This window comes from Pyxicephalus adspersus, chromosome 7 (genome assembly GCF_032062135.1).
Source record: "Pyxicephalus adspersus chromosome 7, UCB_Pads_2.0, whole genome shotgun sequence".
In the NCBI taxonomy this organism is placed as follows: Eukaryota; Metazoa; Chordata; class Amphibia; order Anura; family Pyxicephalidae; genus Pyxicephalus; species Pyxicephalus adspersus.
The window spans coordinates 11,152,917-11,173,170 of NC_092864.1; the positions used below are offsets into that span (position 1 = coordinate 11,152,917).

Consider the following 20,254-nt stretch of genomic DNA (forward strand, 5'->3'; position numbering starts at 1 on the left):
TGGTTACTTTTTTTACAAACGATTTTTGGCCAATCGGTCGTTCGTCGTTCATTTCCAACGATAAAAATTGGACGTGTGTACGCAGCTTTATTTTTCCAATCAGTATGGCCCAACTAATAGACTTCTCTTTTCAATCAGTAAACCTAGCTCATTGACCTGCCTTTCCAATCAGCCAAGTCCAACTCATAGACTATTTTTTACAATCAGTAAGACCAACCTATAGACTTCTTTTCTATCAGTCAGGCCTAATCCATAGACTAATCTTTATTATCAGTCAGGCCTGACCCATAAACTTATCTTTTGTTATCAGTCAGGCCTGATCCATAGACTAATCTTTATTATCAGTCAGGGCTGACCCATAAACTTATCTTTATTATCAGTCAGGGCTGACCTATAGACTAATCTTTATTATCAGTACTGCTGGGATGGTCGTTTGTTTCCAGCGACATACCCCGTTCATCTGCGTTGTTGGCCAGTCATTGTGCATTTTTTTAGTTAACAATTATCAGACTATTGGTCATTATTCGTTCGTTTCCAACGATAATTATTGCACGTGTGTACATTAACCCATAGACTTATCTTTACATCCAGTCAGCCCAGACCCATAGACTTGGCAGACCTCAGTACAACGCAGTTATTGTGCAGCAGTCGTTTCAGGTAATAAACAAGTACATCTGCTCTCAGGTCCATAAAAAAAACATTTTTGAAAACAATTCCAGCTATTGATTGATAGGTGAATGTTGTATGTAGAAAGAATGTGAAGCTGCAAATAACAGGTGAATCATCTTTACACACAGGACAGAAGCGGCCAAACTTCAGACATCTGTATGATTAAGCCGCTTCATCTTCGCTCTTTAGTCTAAGGAAAGGTTAATTACTGTTATTGGATGGCGCACAATTAGGCCTCAGACAATTATCATTAATATTCTCCTCTAATGGACGTGGCGTTAATCACCTGACATTTTGCATTTTCAGACTTAATGTATTATATAGCAATTAACATATTTGATATAAATTAAATTTATGGCATTAATTACGGCAAGCGTTTATGATTATTTTCATAGCACAGCTATGTTGCTTTAGCGGTATGGTATGTTTGCATTGTTAAAAGGGAACTCTGGGCTGAACATGTAATTGTGATGATTGGTAAACAGACTCACTGGAGCTTTGGATGCCGTGTTACACCCAGGAATGATGCGCAGCAGATGCAGATGATAATAGAGAAACAGCTTAAATGTATTTATTGCCAGGGACGCCAGGCACGTGATCAATGGCGGTATCACACTGACAGCTGCTCAGTGCTCACATACATCAGTGCAGGGTGCTGCAAGGTAGGGTTGGATTTATTATAAAGCAAACTGGGCAAAAGCCCTGGGCCACAGCTTCTCCAGGGCTCGAAGTGAGAGAATGGCAGGTGCGCAGGGAGCTGGAATGCTGTGCATTTGGGGCCCCTCACTTAATTTTTGCCCAGGGCCCTATTTTTCCTAGAACTGTCCCTGCTGCAAGGCACACACAACATAAGTGACAGCAACATGTCTCTGCTCTATTTATTGCTGGGAAGACATCTGGAGTGGTAAAGCTGACTTCATACCTTGCAAAGATTTCCTTGATCTTTAGCCAGTGACTTAGCCTAGGCTACAATGATATTAATAGTCTGCTGCAATAAAGAGAAAACTTTTCTTCAGTCTCTTCCTCCCCAGTGATAAGAATGTAATGTTATAACTGTGCGGCGAATCACAATGTGAGAGGCTGCAGCAATGGCAACCTCTAAGTCAATGAACCTGATTTATTAAAGCTCTCCATGACTGGAAAGGATACACTTTCATCCGTGAAGCTGGGTGATCCAAGAAAACCTGGAATAGATTTCATTAAAATAATTTATTATTTTGCTAGCAAATGTTTTGAACCAGATCCATTTCAGGTTTGCTGGATCACCCAGCTTCACGTATGAAATTGTATTCTTCCTATTCTTGGAGAGCGTTATTAAATCAGGCCTAGTATGTCAGTCTGGGGGGGTAGATGGTAACCCTTGAAGATGCCTGAACAAAGATGGCGTATTTCTGGATAGGGAAACATTTCATGGTGTGATCTCTGTAAAAGTGTTTAAATACTGGAAGTCTGTGTTAATGATTCATGGACTTTATAGGGAATTATATCCAATGATTGGATCAATTTTACTGTTTAGTGAGCAAATGCTAGGTGTGTTTCTGCATTTACTGGCTATGTGTATGTAGTTTTAGCCCAGATATTTGTATTATTATATAGAATATATATTAACATATATTAATCTATAAGCACGTTTTTGTGATGTGGGAAGAAATCATTTAGACACTGTCCTAAGATTTAAACCTGGGCTTCCAGTGCTGCAATACAAAAGTGCTATCCACAGAACCACCATCCCCCTATGTATGTTTCATGTATATCCATAAACTAAGAGTATGAGGGTTGTACCTGTACAGCCTACAGAACACAATCCCTAGAAGCTGGCATTATAGAACAGCTCCCGGTTTGCTACCAGCCTAGTAACGCCTGAGTCTCATGCAGGAATCTGCAGGATGGCAGCCATGTACAAGCAGGATCCCGGCTCGCCTGCCAGCTGACCTGGATAACAGTCTAATTGAATTAAATTAAATATTGCTGTTGCGGTTGAAGCAGAACAAAGTGACTAACTGCTCGTGACATGACTGCTCCAAACCTGGTGAAACTTCACTTAAAGTGAATTCATTGTTGGTGTTACCTCTCTTTTACAGCAATCAAGAAAAAAAAAATCAGCAAATCTAACAACAGCAGAGGTCATGGGGAAATCTTAACATTGGGGATCAGCGTCTCTCAACCGGGGGTCTTCCAGACGTTGTTAGGGGTTCCTTGAGCAATGAGCAGTTTGTGACTCTCAGGTCAGTTTAGGTGACCCCAATGATCTTTTTAGCTATGTGTAAGGGTGACATTCTTCCCAATGGCCAGCAATGTAAGAGAAATTCTTCCCACTGACCACCATACTAATATAGGGTGAGCTGTGGGTATAGTAAATTTTTATTATTAGTATTATTACACAGTATTTACATATATAGCGCCAACAAATTATGCAGCGCTGTACAAAGTCCATAGTCATATCGTTAGATGTCCTTCAAAGGGGCTTACAATGTAATATCCCTACCATGGTCATTTGTTTTTAATAGAGTCTAAGGTCTAATTTGGGGAGACGCCAATTAACTTAACTGCAATTTTTTGGATTGTGGGAGGAAAATGGAGTACCCAGAGGAAACACACACAAACACGAGGAGAACCTGCAAACTCCATGCAGATAGTGTCCTGGCTGAGATTCCAACCTGGGACTTAGCGCTGCAAAGGCCACAGTGCTACCTCTGAGCCAGTTCCCTGAAGACTTAGCCATTTGTTTGAGGGTTCCACCATGTTAAAAAGGTTGAGAAAAGCTGAACTTGAGCTTCATCCCTCCTGCCTACAAAACATATCTTTTTAAGGTGGCCAAACACTGTTCAATGATGAGACATTAAATTTGATAAATGTCACATAAATTTATTATAAAGTAGGGTACTGTTTGAAATATTGATGAAACATTGATTGGGGAATGGACATTTTGTTGATGGAGTGTGGGTGTAAATTGCAGGCAATGGAAGGTTGCATAGCTTTGTACTGCACTGGCACTAAAGGATCAAAAGACCAAGAACCTGACAATTTTAGGTCAAAGTCACATGACTCTGGATCTTCTGTCTGGAGGATTCTCTAGAGGGCTTTCCCCCAATTCCAGAGCTCTTTTTGGCTGCGTGCTGACCATCCGTGTGAACAAACCCTCACTGGAGAGCCAGATTTTCGCAACACCGCTTTGGGAAGCCACACTTGTATCCATCATCAGGGTTATTAAAAATGAGGAGGTGCTTGAAAGTCATCATGTCATTCTGGCTTCAGAATCGCCAGCCAGCAGTCTAAGAGCGGCACACCCCAGAACCCTAAAGCATTCTTAATTCCACCCATGCAAAGGAAGCTACTAAACCGTACAGCGGCACGCCTCTCTAATTGTTTTCACGCTTTTGTCTCACGCGTAGACCTTTTAATTAACATCTGCCTGTCAGGTGGGAGAACCAGACTGACCCAGGTGGAGGTGAGATCAGCCTGGGCGCCCTGGGCCCTGGCATCATTAACAGCTCATGTAAAAGGAGGCTCTACCTTCACCCCCTCAGAAATTAGACAGGGATAACATGATGCTTCCCCTGTGCTCTTACCTTTCATTTCAGTGCATTTTTAGTATTTTTACATTTTCACATTTTTATTCCACATAGCATTCTATTATCAAAAGAAATGTAGATGAGCCTTTTATGGAACACGAATTAGAATGGCAATTAGCACACTTGCAATGCATTAGATGGCCAACCTGTGGCATGCATTGCAAAGGCAAACATAAATGGTGCAAAAAATACAAATATGTTGTCAGGATTGTGACCTAAGACACAATGGCCTGGTATATTTTGATCCATAAAACTCGCCCCGTCCTTACACAATCTCCTAGGTTAGGAAACTTGTAGTTATTCTTTCCCCCAGCATCATATTATACCAATGAATATGGGGGCTGCTGCCATTTACAGTGCCGGAGGAAAGCTACAAGCGAGCATAACTTTTAATAAATACATTTTTTGAGGATTCAACCCCTGAAGTTTTGCTCTGCATGTCCCTGCATAGAATGCAGAAATAGACTGGCACAGTAGACTGGTATATCAGCTTGGCAGCACAAATGCTTGGCATCCTAATAGATCCCTTTAAGACAAATATCCCTGGCCAGGGAGGCCAATAGTTGTAACAATAAAAGTGTATTTATTTATTTTTCACGTTCTAGGGAGCGCTGGATGGCAGCTTGGCTTATTCCAGCAGGTTCTATTTGATGGGGCTTGTCCTGTGGCATCCTGTTTGGTGCCAAGCCTTGATAATTGTTTTAAATGCGGCTTGCTCTGTTGGCTGGGTTTAATTAAAAACAAAGTGTGCAACAAAAGCTGATTTTACCTGATGAGAACCCTAACCTGTATCCTGACATTGACCCTTTTCTTGGGCTGTGATCATGGGGTGGGAATCCAGGAACTGGCACAGGAGATATTTTCTGGTACCTCCCTATTACACATGGGCATCAAAGGAAACATCCAATGTGAGCTATCACATTCAATCATAAATAATAGACTTTCAGGTAAACAACATTCACACACTGCAATGTATAGAAAAAAGAGAGCATTGTCGGCCAAATGCCGGAATTCACTAAATACCAAGGGAACTGGCAGGATCATAAAGTACTTACTACGAAACAGCAAAGACTAGGAAATTTTTATTCGTCTTCCTTTTTTTTGATTGGAGATACACTTTAGGGTGTTTGGGGTGATTATTTAAGGTAAAAGGCGCTTAAAATGGCTACTGGGGGTTAGGGAAGCTCCATTCAACTATCATGAGTCTGTTCTTGTGCCCTTTCTTAGACTTAGCTTAGCTTCTTGTTAGCTTTCTTTCATTATGTTTTACAAAAAGACAAAACAGTGGGGGAAAGATTAAACTACTGAAAGAGTTGGAACACAAATAATAGAAAACACAAAAAACTTTCAAGTAAATATTCACACTCCAAGTAGTTAAAACAAAAGAGAAGCTTTGTAGCTTTAAAGTGGAACCCATTACATCGGGGGGGAGGCCAACTACTTCATTCTTCTCTTCCTGATTCTGATCCTCAGCTATATGATTGGCCAGGATGACATTATTCATTCCTGGTACCCACAGCAAAGATTTTCTGGGCAACCAGCGCCAGGATGCAGCTTGAGCTCGAATGAGCAATAAGGAAAGTAAGAATACTTATTGCAGATGGGACATTGCCTGTCTGTTTACAGATTTTTAAAGCAAATCTTTAGTTCCACTTTTAGCACTTGAAGATCTGCAGAATGTGTCCTTTCTGTCTCATGGGACCTGCTATCTTGCCTTCTGCAAATTTGGAAAAGTGAATTTCCTGCACAGCTCACAGTTGGTCTTGTCTCCATTGAAGAATAAAGAACAACGTATCAGAAAGCAGCTCAACCATCCTACCCCCTGCCCTATCTATAGAACAAAATGGGCTCATTCACTCATCTGTCACTAGAAACAATCACAAAAAATATGTTTCCAGCTACAGCAATCTCACATGTGTCCATAGCTTACAGGGTTTGTTTTCTTCTTCTATCCTCTAAGACAGCGGTCGCCAACCTTTCGGACCTCTCAAACCACTAAATTCATCATTTTAAATCCCACAGACCATTAATATGAATTTTTTCAAAAAGATAAATACATTTGTAAAATAATGATCTTCCTAATGGTGCCTGACAAGGATTGTGAAGGCTCTGATTCATTGATCAGCTCACGGTTAAGTGAAGTATTACTATTGTTACTATTATCATTAGTTGCATTATCTTTGGTATTATTAAAGAAATGTAAAATATTTGTTTGCTTTTCTCACTCATTATGGGTTTATTTCATTCCACTCTAAGACCAAACAATAAATGACAGTTATCAAAGTTAAACTATTTGATGCCATTAAATATAACAATTAAAGAAAATACAGTTAAGGTCATACTTACCTAAAAAAATCTGAGAAATAAACAAATAATATAAAACAATGGGATGAGAATCAGTATTGGTGGAGCAGGGTGATTGTTGTAATAATGGAAACAATACTGAAGCGTACGGCTCGGCAATGGTTACTTCATACAACTTAAGACTACACTGACGTTACGCTGCGCCTCCTTTGTTTTTCTGTCTCTAGTACAGTTTGTGAATTTAGTGCAATATATAGGTGAAAATTGTCATTCAGAATATAAGAATTTTTTAATATATTGTTTTTGTTTCATATTAATAAAACATATAAATTGCAAATAATGTTCAAACTTTTCTGTGGACCACCAAAATGTTCTCTTGGACCACTGTTCTAAGATAAAGAAAAATAATGCTTAAGGTCACAGAGGCCTTTAAATACAATGTTTCTCAACCAGAGGTGGCTAAGGTTTCTTTAAGCAATGTGTACCTCTCACCTGAGTGGGTGTCACCAGTTTAAGTGACCCCATTGATCTTTTGGTTATCTGTAAGGATGACATTCTTCCCAATGGTCAGCAATGTAAGAGGAATTCTTCCCACTGACCACCACACTAATTTCGAGAATAGTTCTAATATAAAGTGTGGCAAGGAAAACAATTATTATAATCCAAAAACAGCTTGAGATGTACAAACAGAAGAGTGAGACTTTGTCTTTGTGAGGGGAGCTCAGCTACAAATGTTCTTGAGTTCAGGTTCACCTTCACAAGCAAAATTGTGTAAGCCCTTTGGCGTATTTTTCTTTTATTAGCTATAGAATATTCACAGAACAGGCAGCTAACATTCCTTGAAGAAGGCCAGTTGTATTTACCTTCCTTTAAATAGACCAAGATCCTTTAATGATCTCCTAAATCGGCATAAAGTATGCTGTCGCTGTATTGAGGGTGTGATCTTAGATTAGAAGAGGTGTTAGAGTCTTGTATTGGAACACTCACAATGAATGTTCCTTTTGTCTTACTGTCCAGGAACTCCACAAACAGCTGTACATAGACTGCTCAGCGCTATGTTTTCATGTCGTCCCTGTAACAAGTACATTACGGCAAATTTACTTAATGACGTGTGTAGCATTTTGTGATTTCTGCCAGCTTCTTGATGTGAGTCTGTGTGTAATCCTATACAAGTGCACACCTCATTCCTAGGTATTTGTACTAGCTGTGAAAAGGACATCACATATCTACATTTTAGAGTACACATACTTTATACCCTGACCTATTTCAAACAAATGTCTGCTCCTAATCCCCCAGCTTAGTTTCCTGCTATGCAATGTATAAATAAAACAAATGTGTTAATAAAAGAGAGACTACAAATTAGCAGCAGATTTACATACAAGTTATTGGTATGGCTACTTTTTTAGCCACCAATAACAAGATAACAAGGGAATAGTATCTCAAAAATATGATGACAAAACCAGCTTTTGCTTCAGTGTTCATCTATTGTGTGTAGAATTTCCAGCAACCATTACCATCCAGCAACCATTTCTGCCACTAGATGTCCCCAGTCTTATGGTACACATCATTCAACCTAATTTCTCTGAGCCCAGGTAAGCATCAACCTGCTCCCTGTCTGTGAATGAACAGTACAAATGGAAGCACCTTTTTACTTGGAAAGCATCTGTTTGGCCACTTTTACTGTTTCTTTCACTCACACTCCAGTCCTGCTGTACACTAGCCTCAAGAGGCTCATACTTGGTTCAGAAATGTGGATTAGTTTCTGGTGGATTTATGAAGCCAATGATTATTGTGCATGGTAGAGCTGGTCCTCCTAGGGAAGGGGGGTTCTTTGTGAAGGAAGGAAACAGCAAAGACAAGGAAATGTTATTTATTCTTCCTTTTATTGATTTGAGATACACTTTAGGGTGTTTGGGGTGAATAATAAGGGTAAAAGGGGCTTTAAATGGCTACTGGGGGTTACAGAAGCTCCATTCAACTATGAGTCAACCATTCAACATGAGTCTGTTCTTATGTCCTTTCTTAGACTTAGCCTAGCTTCTTCCTAGCTTTCTTTCATTATGTTTTACAAAAAGACAAAACAGTGGGGGAAAGATTATACTACTGAAAGGATTATTACACAAATAATAGAAAACACAAAAATTGTTTAAGTAATTAAAACAAAAAAGAAGCTTTGCAGCTTTAAAGTGGAACCCATTACATCGCGGGGGTGGCCATCTACTTCCTTCATAATTCTGATCCTCAGCTATATGTTTGGCCAGGATGACATTATTCAGTCCTGGTACCCACAGGGAAAGCAAACCAGCGCGGGAATGCAGCTTGAGCTTGAATGAGCAATCAGGAAAGTAGGAATACTTATTGCAGATGGGGCATTGTCTGTCTGACTTGGTAAGTCCAATGGGATAGCTTAGGTGTGTTTTAAACAGAAGATAATGGAGCAGAAGCTCAACCTTACGTATGGTATCCCACCTGGCTCCTCAGGTCCAATAGCCACAGGCAGTGTAGAATGTGTATTGTTGCTGTGCAAGGGGCAGACCTATTGAGATGCACACTGTGCTGCTACACAAGGGCCCTGGACCCTCTTTAGGCAACAGGAGCCCCCACAGCAGCTTCTCTGCCCCTTGTTTCTCCCTGTGTTGTGTCTCAGCCTGGCTGGCACAAAGAACCAGATTGAAAGCACAAAGAGGGAATGGGGTGTGGTAAAGGAGCCTGTGTGTGCTTGAAGTTGTGGAAGAATTTGGACGGTTGTGCCCTGAAGAGACTGGTACTAGGGGGCCAATTGTTGGCTACATCTGCCACTGGCTTGATGCCTTCTGATGGTTTTAGACTTTAATAATAAGGCTTTATTACACTCCCCAGCAACAAGATTTCTGTTTAAAAAAAAAGTAGGACAAATAATTACCTGCTTTCCTTTGTTGCCCTCTTACTAGTTTGAAAGGCAAGATGTCACTTCCTCATTGGCATCCTATATTATGTGGCCATGGACATAGGCAAAGTTTTCAGACTGTAGTAGACTGGTCTGCAGATATGTATCACAGCAGTTCAGTGCCAAACCCAAAACAGAGTTGGTTTATTCATTAAAATGCTTTACCATTCCCAACCACTTTCTACGGCTAAAGGGAACCTCCTTCATTAAGGCTTTACACTTTCCAAAGATTGGAATATTAGCACCATAGAAAACTCTAATATGAAGCAACGTTTACAAGAAGATCAGGTCGTTCCACCGGCTGATTTGGCAGGTTGCAGTAACTTTGGGTTTTACTTTTGTAATTCAAGAGATTGAACCCCACAATGGCATGATATTGGACTGCCAGCCTCTGCCGTCTGTGGAATTGTTCTCATAGTAGCCTTGCCAAGATGTCTAACATAACCAGAGCAACCAGAACCATATAGAGTGATGTGTTTTATAGTAATCTAGTAAGTGTCTAGCTTAGATATGATAATCACAGGAGCACTTTTATTACTCTAACCCCCATCTTCATATCTGGTATATGGTTCCTTGGAAACAGGACATATTTGCATCAGTGAGTCAGTATGTCTCGTTAACCAGATGCATTCTAAGTGTTACCAATCACCCAGACAAATCGTCTAGTTCTGAATAAATGCCCATTGCATGGATCTCACCCCAGTATAACTAGGCAATGTTTAGCCCCACACTATGAGTGAATTTTATCTATTTCCACAGGATAGTGACAGTCGTCCTTGTGATAGTGAGTGTCGTCTGGATCCCTATTCTGCAGAATGCCAATAGCGGGCAGCTATACGTCTACATCCAGTCTGTCACCAGCTACCTGGCACCTCCCGTCACTGCTGTTTTTGCCTTGGCAGTGTTTTGGAAGAGAGCTAATGAGCAGGTAAACTTGTGTTACATTTGAACTGATTTGTATGTAATGGCAAACATGTCCAAATTTCAGCAGCAAATTTCCTGCAAAAACCAACAAGTTTGTGAAGAAGTAATCATTTTTGCAAATAGTTTCTTCAACAAAGGGAGACAATAGATGAATTAATCAGGTACAAGGTCTTCATTTTTTAAGTGGTAAAAAAGCTGTAGTTACTTCTGCCAACTTATTCATAAGTCCACTGACTTAAAAGCCATTGGGACCACAGTGCATCGAAGGTCCCAATGAAGTGTCAAACATCAATGGCAGCTGTAAAACTTTTAACTGTAAACTTGTGAAGTTTAAGGATATGGGCCACAAAAAAAAAAAATCATACTCATGCTCTTACTTTAAAACGTTGGCTTTGTTGTGACTTTTATATTTACTTTTTTTCGTTAATCTAATCTTTAAATCATATCTTCTGGGATGACACATTATTAGAGGGGGTGAAATACTTACTTTAACTGAAAATATACTGCTCCAGACCCCATTCAGCTTTCGTCACATGCCTGAAGACCTAGGTACTTGTTTGTTCTGTTGAATGGGACCATCAGATTTTATATTGGCTTATCTTCTGGTTCAGCAGAGTTCCCAGTGCCTAGGTCCTCACACATGTGACTAACAGAACTGGATTGGCATTCTTCTAGAAGTAAAGTAATTATCTCAGCCCTTATTTTGCTATGTTACATAAAACAAACAAAATGTTGAGGATATTGCAGCATCCCTGGAGCTGCAGAGACTAAATGGGCAAACATTCTGGCCCGGCCAATCAAGATGGCAAAAGACCTGACTTTAGGAAGAAGATTGGGTGAGGATGAAGGCACATGCTCTGGAATAAGGACAGATGAGTGCAATTAAAAAATTGTGATCAGGCAGGTAAGGTTATTTTATTGCAGAAGAGACATCACCTGTCTCATCTTCAATAAAGAACCTGCTAGGTCCCTGCTTTGGTTTTTAGATATAGTTCCACTTTAAATGAGGCCCATATATGATCCTAATCGTGCATTGTTAAAAGAAATAATACATATTCTTAAAGGGATAGTTAGGGGCAGTGAGGTTGGAGAGGTAAGCCTAAAAGGATGTTGGATGTCCTCCAACCAGGAACAGAATGGCTCTATCTGACTTGCTGCAGCTTCTAATACACATTAAAAGAAGCACACAGTGTGTGTTAAAATCATAGTAATCAAATTCAATACAGAAAATGAGCCCATACAACTGAGCAAGTCTGAAGGCGAGTCTGCAGTTTAGCTTTAAATACAATTATTATTAAACCGTGAGCACACCACACGGCACACCTATCCAACACAATGTGCCAGCTTAAGGGAATCTATTCACCGACTCCATTGAATGGGATTTGGGTGTTTAGTGACATGAAAATCACTTTTCAGTACTATTAGTGACAAAACAGAGGAGTGGCCGCTCTGCTGTCATTTCATCTATTGTTGTTCAGATAAGCCAAGCGAAAGCTTCTCCAGTTTGGATATTAATCTCCTGTGTAAGAAACATATCACAAACATAATTACAGTAAGACGTAACAGACTGAAGCCTAAACATGCAAAAATGGCGCCGTCTGCCGTGTCTGAGAGTCAGATTAGGCAAAACTGATGGGAAAAAGGCCCAATGTGCTTTAGCAATCATTCTTGTGTTTTTGTTTGTCATATGATAGGGGGTGGAAAGGGTTTGTCTGTTGCCTAAATATTTGGTGCTAAAAGGTGCCCTCCTACCCTTCTTAATACATATGGAACTATAATTATGGGGCTTATAGAGGCCTACAGCTATTCAAACCATGCATAGGTAATGCATCCCTTTAGACCCTTACAATGACTGGGTGAGGTCTATGTACTCATGCAAGAGAAAGTATTTTAAAGCTATTTATCTGCATTGGATCCACCTGTATGCACAGTTCTGTCATATTCTGACTCTTCAATATACACCTGATCACCAGAATATTGGTTCTAATGCTTTCCTGTCTCTTTCTTCACAGGGGGCATTTTGGGGACTAATGATCGGCCTGGTGGTGGGCCTTGCTCGGATGATAATGGAGTTTGTGTACCCCATACCTCGTTGTGGTATTCCTGATGAGCGGCCGTCTGTACTAAAGGATGTTCACTACCTTCACTTTGCTATTATTCTGTGTGCGCTAACCACTGGAATAGTAGTAGGGGTCAGCCTCCTCACAGAACCTCCATTGCCTTCACAGGTGAGTCCAATGATATCTGGATGGTCAGAGAAGGACAGGCTTGCAGCAACATATTTCACCCAGGCTTTAAGGAAACCTGTAATAAGAAAAAAAAATAAAACTTGTGATAGCTGATCTCCTTCTAAAAATGCTAGTTACCTGACTGTCTTTGGTTTCAGTTTTTTCCCAATCACTGGCATCTGATTTACTATAATGACCAGCTCCACTGACAATACAATTTGCTATGTTTCCCTGTTTGGCTTCATACAGGGCAGTTATATTCAACCATACAGCATATGCTACAACCTATTTTAAAATAAAACCTGAAGGTTACTGCAAATAGATGGCCTTGTGCAGGTCAGAGACTCATATTGGTGTGGGGAAGTCTCACAAAGAGACCAGAAACTTCTATGTGGAGACATACAATCTTTTTTTAGCATGCCCTCCCTACTTCCAGTGAAGTCTATTTGGTCCAATACTTACCATCTAGCTCCTCTGTGCTGCCTGCCTGGAGCAGCACAGCCTTTCTTCCAAAAGTGTCAACCGTCTCGGGTCGCCTTTGTTCTGTGCCAAGCACCACTCATTCTTACGAGGAAGATGTAATTAACAGGACCACTAGAGGTTACCGCAAGTACAGGTACAGCTACAGTACAGAAAAGAGCAGGAGGAAGCAGAGGTAAGTATTGGAGCAGGTGAGCTGCTATAGTCCAATACTGGAAGCATATCTTTATTAATGGTTAAGAATTAGCTGAGCAGTTTGTAGGTCATATTAGACTCTTAGCTTTACTTTGGCCGGAAGGAAGCTCTTCCCACACTCTGGGCAATTATTTTATGAATCACCAGAGCCTGGAAAACAGAATATTTCTTTGTCTGTGGGATGATTTAGCTATCCTGAATCATACAAAAAGACTCTTAAATCTTGAATGATTTTAATCTGCAATTAGTATCCAACAAATGCCTTTGTACCTAAGAAAAAAAAAGATGAATTGAGTCACCGTGAGCCAAGATTCCAGAGAATGTAACTCAAGATACAAGAACTTTTATGTGCTGGTACTGGGATTTTAGGGAATCAGCACCTTTCCCACACAGGCCAAAGCAATAGGTACACTTAGAGACCTCCACATAACTTACCTTTCTATGACTACCTGCCTCTGTGTTCTGCTGGACAACACTGCTTAAGCTGTGAGTTGCAGGATTCATAGCTTAAACTAGGTTATGGACTCCTTCTGCAGCATTGATTGACCTAGCAGTGCCACATGAAGTGAGACACATGATCCTCCATACCTGGAAGTACATGGTGTGGGCATTAGGATAGGTAAGTATTAAAAGCCATCTCTTCCATGCAGATTCTTTGCTTTATGCATTTACAGTGGACTCTGATGTCCCCATCAGCCCAGATGAGCTGTGTGCCTATTCCGTACATTGTGCAGGGAGCAAAGCACTAACCCATAGCAACCAAAAGGAATCAGAATACAAGTCACACTTCTCCACGATAGGCTGGATAAAGATGTCAAATCCAATTATTTCATGAAGTTCAGAAAATCAGTCCAAAAATAATATCACTGTCCAAAAAATATGGAATTGCTGTGACATTTAAGTGCTATGCTACATCAAAGTAACATATAATACAGCAATTGTTTAAAATCTTTAGCAGCACCTAAATCAATTTCTCCCCTGATGTGATTGTGTCTGTGCCCCCATTGAGGAGATTCAGCACTATTTGTAATTATGTCAGTGATGGAAAAACAAAACTGCACTTGTCACCGAAACAGAAGAATGGACGATAACTTCCAACATGGATAAAATGATTTAGTTATAATTAAAATAATAATATTAAGATAATTAAAAGGGGATTTCCCTCATACTACAGGGGATTCCTTTCACTTCCTCTTGTGTCTCCAGAGCAGGAACTGAAGGCAACAGCCTGTAGTGGGACACAGATGGGCAAAGGAAAATTAGACATTGGTTTTACCTTTTCCATACTTCTTTCAGCCCTCTGCCAGCGCAGGGAAGTCCCGAAGCAGCCACACTATTTGAAGTGAATCCACAAAAGTATTTGGTGAATTTTGTTTTAAATGCTATTACAAGCTAAGACACTGATATATAGAAGGGGTAAAGTCTTTTTCTTTCCAGTTTAGGCTGCAAAATCCCACTGATAGCATCAGTGTTACCCTTTCAGGAGATTGATGGTACTGACCTCTGCTCACTTTGCCATCTTCTGTGATCAACAACATGGCTGCTCAACAACTAAAAAGTTTTGTTACATGTTGCCCAGGCCAGGCCTCAAGTCCCTTATGTTACCCTGCCAGGGTCTTTAGTTTTCGACAGATATCCATAGCAGTTAAATGCAAGCACACATTTTAGCTAGGTGCCAGTTGTCACTTAGAAAAAGAACATAACTGTGAAAGCTGTGCCCTAAAAAGCAGGCAGGGGAAAAAAGTTCTTCTCACCAGTATAGTCTGAGGTCACTCAGTAGCTGGTCTGTACCATCACTTACTTTACCATGCCTTATCCTGCATAGTGTCTCGGTATGGAGGCTGCTATCTTGGTAAGGACAGGTTTTTGCTTCCTCATGTGAGAACCTCCAGCAAGGAAAACAGAGCACAATAATGTCTAAATTCACCCCCCAAATTGTTTCCTATGGTAGCCCTTTCAGATAATGAGACCCCCAGCAATAGGGCATGGGTATTAAATGATGTTGGCAGCATGAAAGCTATACTGGGAGTGGGGTGGGGGTTATAATTTTATAAACCATAAGTAGTACTTCTTTTTTGGACAGGTGAAAAATCTCACTTGGTGGACTATACCGAGAGGAAAAAACCAACCACCTGAAATTACACTCAGGAAAGTGTCTACTAGAAGCCATTCTGGTCCTGGGGACGGTGAAGGTGAGACTTCGTTTCTCTTTTATGTTAAATTAGCACATTGAGGGGTTAAATTACAGTTGCTCCTATCACTTTAAAGTTCCTTTTTTACTTAGAATTAATTGTAGAACTGTAGAATTAATTTGTACCTACCTTAGTATTGGGGTGTAACAAGGTAAAAATTCCCTTTTAAAAAATCCTGAAAAAAAAATGATTATGTGCAAGGAACATGAAAATAAATCAGGTTTGTTGCTTGTACATGTCTGAATGTATGCCATCAGTGCAACTTCACCTTATACACTGAGCTAAATGACTTTTTCTCTGCGTTTAGCTTTATATATGAGGTGCTGACTTCAGTCATGGCAGGCCTCTATATTAAGAAGACAAGTGCATCTACTAAAGATTCATTTCAGTGGATTCCTCCTTATCAGAGTCTGATAGGTGTATACCTGACTGATAGAAATGAAGAGATCCTGAGGAGTAGTAAGAATACTTGTGATCAGTTAGCTGGTATACAATTTAATCATCAGTACTCAGCCTGAATGAGTTTGAATGATTTGAACCCCCCTAAACACACTGGGTTCTGATAATATAGGAGTTCAAATACAATTATATCTGGATTTTATATGTTCTTCTTTGACCACATCCCTTAATTCTTCCCACTATAGCCCCAAATGGCATTAAAACCCAACAGGATTTTTTTTCAGCTGTATCAAAAATGTGATTTAATACCCTCAGATGACCTCCCACTCTCCTTTATAAATAGTAGTTGTCTATTACATTTCTGATGTGCGATTCAGTTTAGTTCTGTGATGTCTGTATGGAGTTCTCCAGCATTCCTGGTTTGTATCACATCCCAGAACAGCACTAATAAGGAGCACAGCAGGAATATTCATTAGAAAGCAAAAGCGGCAGGGTATATACATAAGACAATTACCAGGCAATTGCTGCCCTGAAAACACACAATTAGGCTAATAATATCTGTAGAGTACAGAGAAATAATTATGGTGCACTTTGCATGGTGCAGATCTTGCTCCTACCCCAATGACAGTGGCTCCAAAAAGCTATACCTATACTGGTTACCCCGCCAAAACATCACTTATTGTGCCCAACCCTGTTGCTTCTGGATGGCTTGAGTGACATCCCTGTGCCTTCCAGAAGAGAAAAGCTCAAAATCCAATGAGAATGCTGCACAGCCCAATGTGAGGGTCCATTTTCATATGTTTTTTAAGCACCCAGAACTTCTCACCTGGAAGTCATTTGTTTTTGTGAGTATGGTGAAAAGGTTTTTTTTCCTTCTGGTGTTAAAAGCTATTTGTGTTGGTGGGTTGAGGTTGTTAGAAATATTGGACCCTCAGTTTGCTATTGATGGTTCACGTTAATATATTTTTAAAGAAATTAAATGTATTGGCAAAATGCATTTAAAGCCAAGAATTTAGTTTGAGATTTAAGATTTATAAAATCTTTATTAGAAACCTGAACAATCAAAGTAAGATTGGAAGCATTCTTTATGGGATAAATATATTCATAAGTGATATGTAATGGAGCTGCAGGATCTCAGTTTATCTTTGATGCTTCAGCAATGAGTTTTGGATTTCCTTGCCCACCTTTGTGTGTCTCTGCTCCTCCCAATACATTCCCAATAATCTAAAATCCAGCAGATAGTTTGAGAAATCCTCATAATGGGCCGGCATACAGGGGAAGCACGTAATGTCCACAATCTATATCAGGTGATTTAACTCTCTAGCATCTCCTAAACACAAAAGTTTAGTTTCTTAGTTTGGGAGGATGAACCCTTAAAAGACAAGTGTAGTTTTAAATAAAGCGCAGTTATCGCATGTACACCTTCCACAGTTGTGTACTTACTGACAGCTGTCGGTTCCCTTGTATGACTACATCCAGACTTTCCCTGCATATTACAGCCGCATAGACTTCCACCTGACTGTCTCTGCTTGCCTCAGAACTCAGCCACATGGAAGCCCATGGTGCTCAATTGCAGTGGCACATCCACTTTGGATGTAACCAATCCGGGAAGCCATTGGATCTCAGCAAGTCTACATCTGCATTGGGGGTACTTTTTGTCAAGAAAGGGTGCAAACATGAAAACTGTACTTTATCTGAAGGAGCAGGCATCCTTTAATAGGAATAACTACCAAATATATATAAATTCAGAGGAATAATAATTCTAAGGTGGTACCGGAAGGCATTCAGATTGTGCCATGAGGTCTGACCATTCCATTGTACTTTTTTTTCTTTATTTAGTGTGAAACACCTTTTCATTTTTTTATTCTTTTTTATTTTTCTTTTCACATTTTTATTCCCAATTCCAGCAAATGCATCCACCCGCAGCAGGACTTGGAGCAGCACCCTCTGTAGTTCCCCCAAAGATGCTGTTGAATCCCCGGTCCAGCAAAGAAGCATCAAGGAGGACCCGTTCTGGGCGCGGGTTTGCTGCATCAATGCCATCATTCTGATGTGTATCAACATTTTCTTGTATGCATATTTTGCATAACTTTAAAGAAAGGACTCCATCTTGAGAATACCTCTCCCTAAAAATGGACCTTTTCAGTCACATCCGACCTTGCAGCAACGAGAAAAAAAAAGTGGGGAGCTGTACTGTCTACGTTTACACTGGTAAAGCCTACATATGAGAAAAGATTCTTTACATGTTTCCGAGAGCCAATCCAGGATATTTTATTTGCCTTTACTTGTCTGATGACTAATTTGCCAGATCACCGACCAAAACCATAAGTCAACACTTTTAATGATCCTGTAAAATAGTTTTGGCTCCGGTAACCAAACCTCATATGATGAATGTTTTCATGCCAAAACAAAATGGCGACCTGAACAGGCAGAAAGGCGACATTCCTGAGAATGTGTACAGTCATAAAGTTCAATGAATGAGTAAAACGTGTTATTAAATTAACCGCCTCCTCCTCGTTAATAAAAAAAGGGGCTTTTAAAAGCATTTTATATAGAGATGACACTCAGGAAGTTGTCAGGATTCAAACATTTCCTAATATTACTGAGTCACTTGGGCAATACGTTCTAATAAAGCTAAATAATAGACAGATAGAAAAGAAGCAATTTATGGCACCTCTGTATTCATTAATGCATCATCAATTATTTTTTTTGCAATGTAAGCAGTGCAAGAATCTGGATTTCAGAAAAAAGTGGCAGCCACTAATGAAGCAAAGCTTATATTAGGATAGGAAGGAGCAGGACTGGGAGCCCAACCGGGGCTTTGCATGCAAGTTAATGAGGGGTATGCTGGTAGGAAGGAGATGACATTATTAGTCTGTTCCTGCTCATTCACTATGCTATCAGAATGATGGAGGTGGAGAGAGGACACAATGGGCCTGATTCATTAAAGTTCTCCAAGACTGGAGAAGATTGAATATAATGGGAGAACTTGGGTGATCCAGAAAACTTGGAATGGATCTGGTCTAGCACTGAAATCTTTTACCAACTAAAAACAAATGATTTTTTAAGAAATTCATTACACCCATTTGCTGGATCACCAACCATGACAGTCTATCTTCTCCAATCTTGTGAACTTTAATAAATCCTGACCAATGTGATAGTCAACTGTAATTGGTGGTAATCACCTTGCTGTTATACGTGGAATGTCTGTGTAAATCTCAGCTGCACAGAAATACTAATCCTTTGCAAGGTAAACCAGCTTCATTGTATGTATTTAGTTACCTGGCATTCAGCTTTCATAACTTCCATTAATGGTATATTGCATACATTCCCATTGTATAGCATTGCAAAGTGCTCGTGTCCCAAGTTCTGTAAATTAAACACAAGAAGGATAACACAGCTGGCTAAATATATCATTTTTATCACTAAATGTATCTAATAGACATCAATACAACCTGAAACGTGTAATAGTGTCTGGCTATGTGCAGTACATCTCAGTAATACATGACGGCGTGTGTTCCACCATTGGTCACCATCCTGCATGAGATGTGCTCAGTGCTCACATAGGAGTCCTTAAAAAACCAAAAACCAATAGGAGAGCTGCTTGTGGTTTACAATACCAATCTGCTTGTTGTTAATGTAAACAGCAGGAAGCGCTCTCATTGGTTGCTTGGGGAATCGGTTATTTACTTGTCAGCCTGGGGAAGGGGGTTGATGGAGGAGTGGAGCAAAGCTCCATTGGGTTGGTCAATAGGTTCATGATAGATATGTCAAGTAAATGATCGTGTGAAATCAATCATATACCTATCGACTAGTGTATGGTGACCTTAAAACTATACTGCAACAACTTTACAGTGTTTTCACCAACAATTCTGTCAAAAGCAGTAAAGTGGTACAAGGTAGACACCATATATGTTATTTTTATATTTGTTCATAGTTCTATTCTAATTTTATGGTTGGTAGGGATTATTTTCAGGATTTTTATTGGTTTACAGTATTGTTGATTGTTGTTCCTGTCCACAGCAACCAATCAAAATCTTCTTAACAAGGTTCCGGTGGAGTATTGGGGAAGCTGATTGGCTGCCATGTCTTTGGATGTTTTCAAGGGAAAAGTGTTCATCTTTTTAAGTCCCATGTGACAATTTTAGGATCAGCTTGAGGGAAAGAAATGAAATGAACTCACATTAATAAATAAATTGCTGAGCTGTCTGGAAATCTGGCTGAACCTCTGTACGCTGCTTCCCATTAAAGCAATTATAGTCACCAGGCCCTTGTTTAGTATGCAAATTCTTCAAGACAATTAAAGGCTAAAAGACAATGAGACAGTAGGTGGGGCTTTCCTGCTTGGGAGAATTATATTGTATC

The 20,254-nt window shown here is 40.0% G+C and overlaps 1 protein-coding gene across 1 annotated transcript in view; it reads left to right on the top strand.

The window, feature by feature from the left end:
- SLC5A10 (solute carrier family 5 member 10) overlaps positions 1 to 20,157 on the top strand; it is a 92,848-nt gene extending 72,691 nt beyond the window's left edge. Inside the window, exons 13-16 of the mRNA XM_072417458.1 lie at positions 10,231 to 10,399; positions 12,408 to 12,623; positions 15,382 to 15,490; positions 17,797 to 20,157. Of these exons, the coding sequence (XP_072273559.1) occupies positions 10,231 to 10,399; positions 12,408 to 12,623; positions 15,382 to 15,490; positions 17,797 to 17,978 (676 nt within the window). The 3' untranslated portion in view covers positions 17,979 to 20,157. The remainder of the gene's footprint in view (positions 1 to 10,230; positions 10,400 to 12,407; positions 12,624 to 15,381; positions 15,491 to 17,796) is intronic.
- Positions 20,158 to 20,254: the final 97 nt, after the last annotated feature.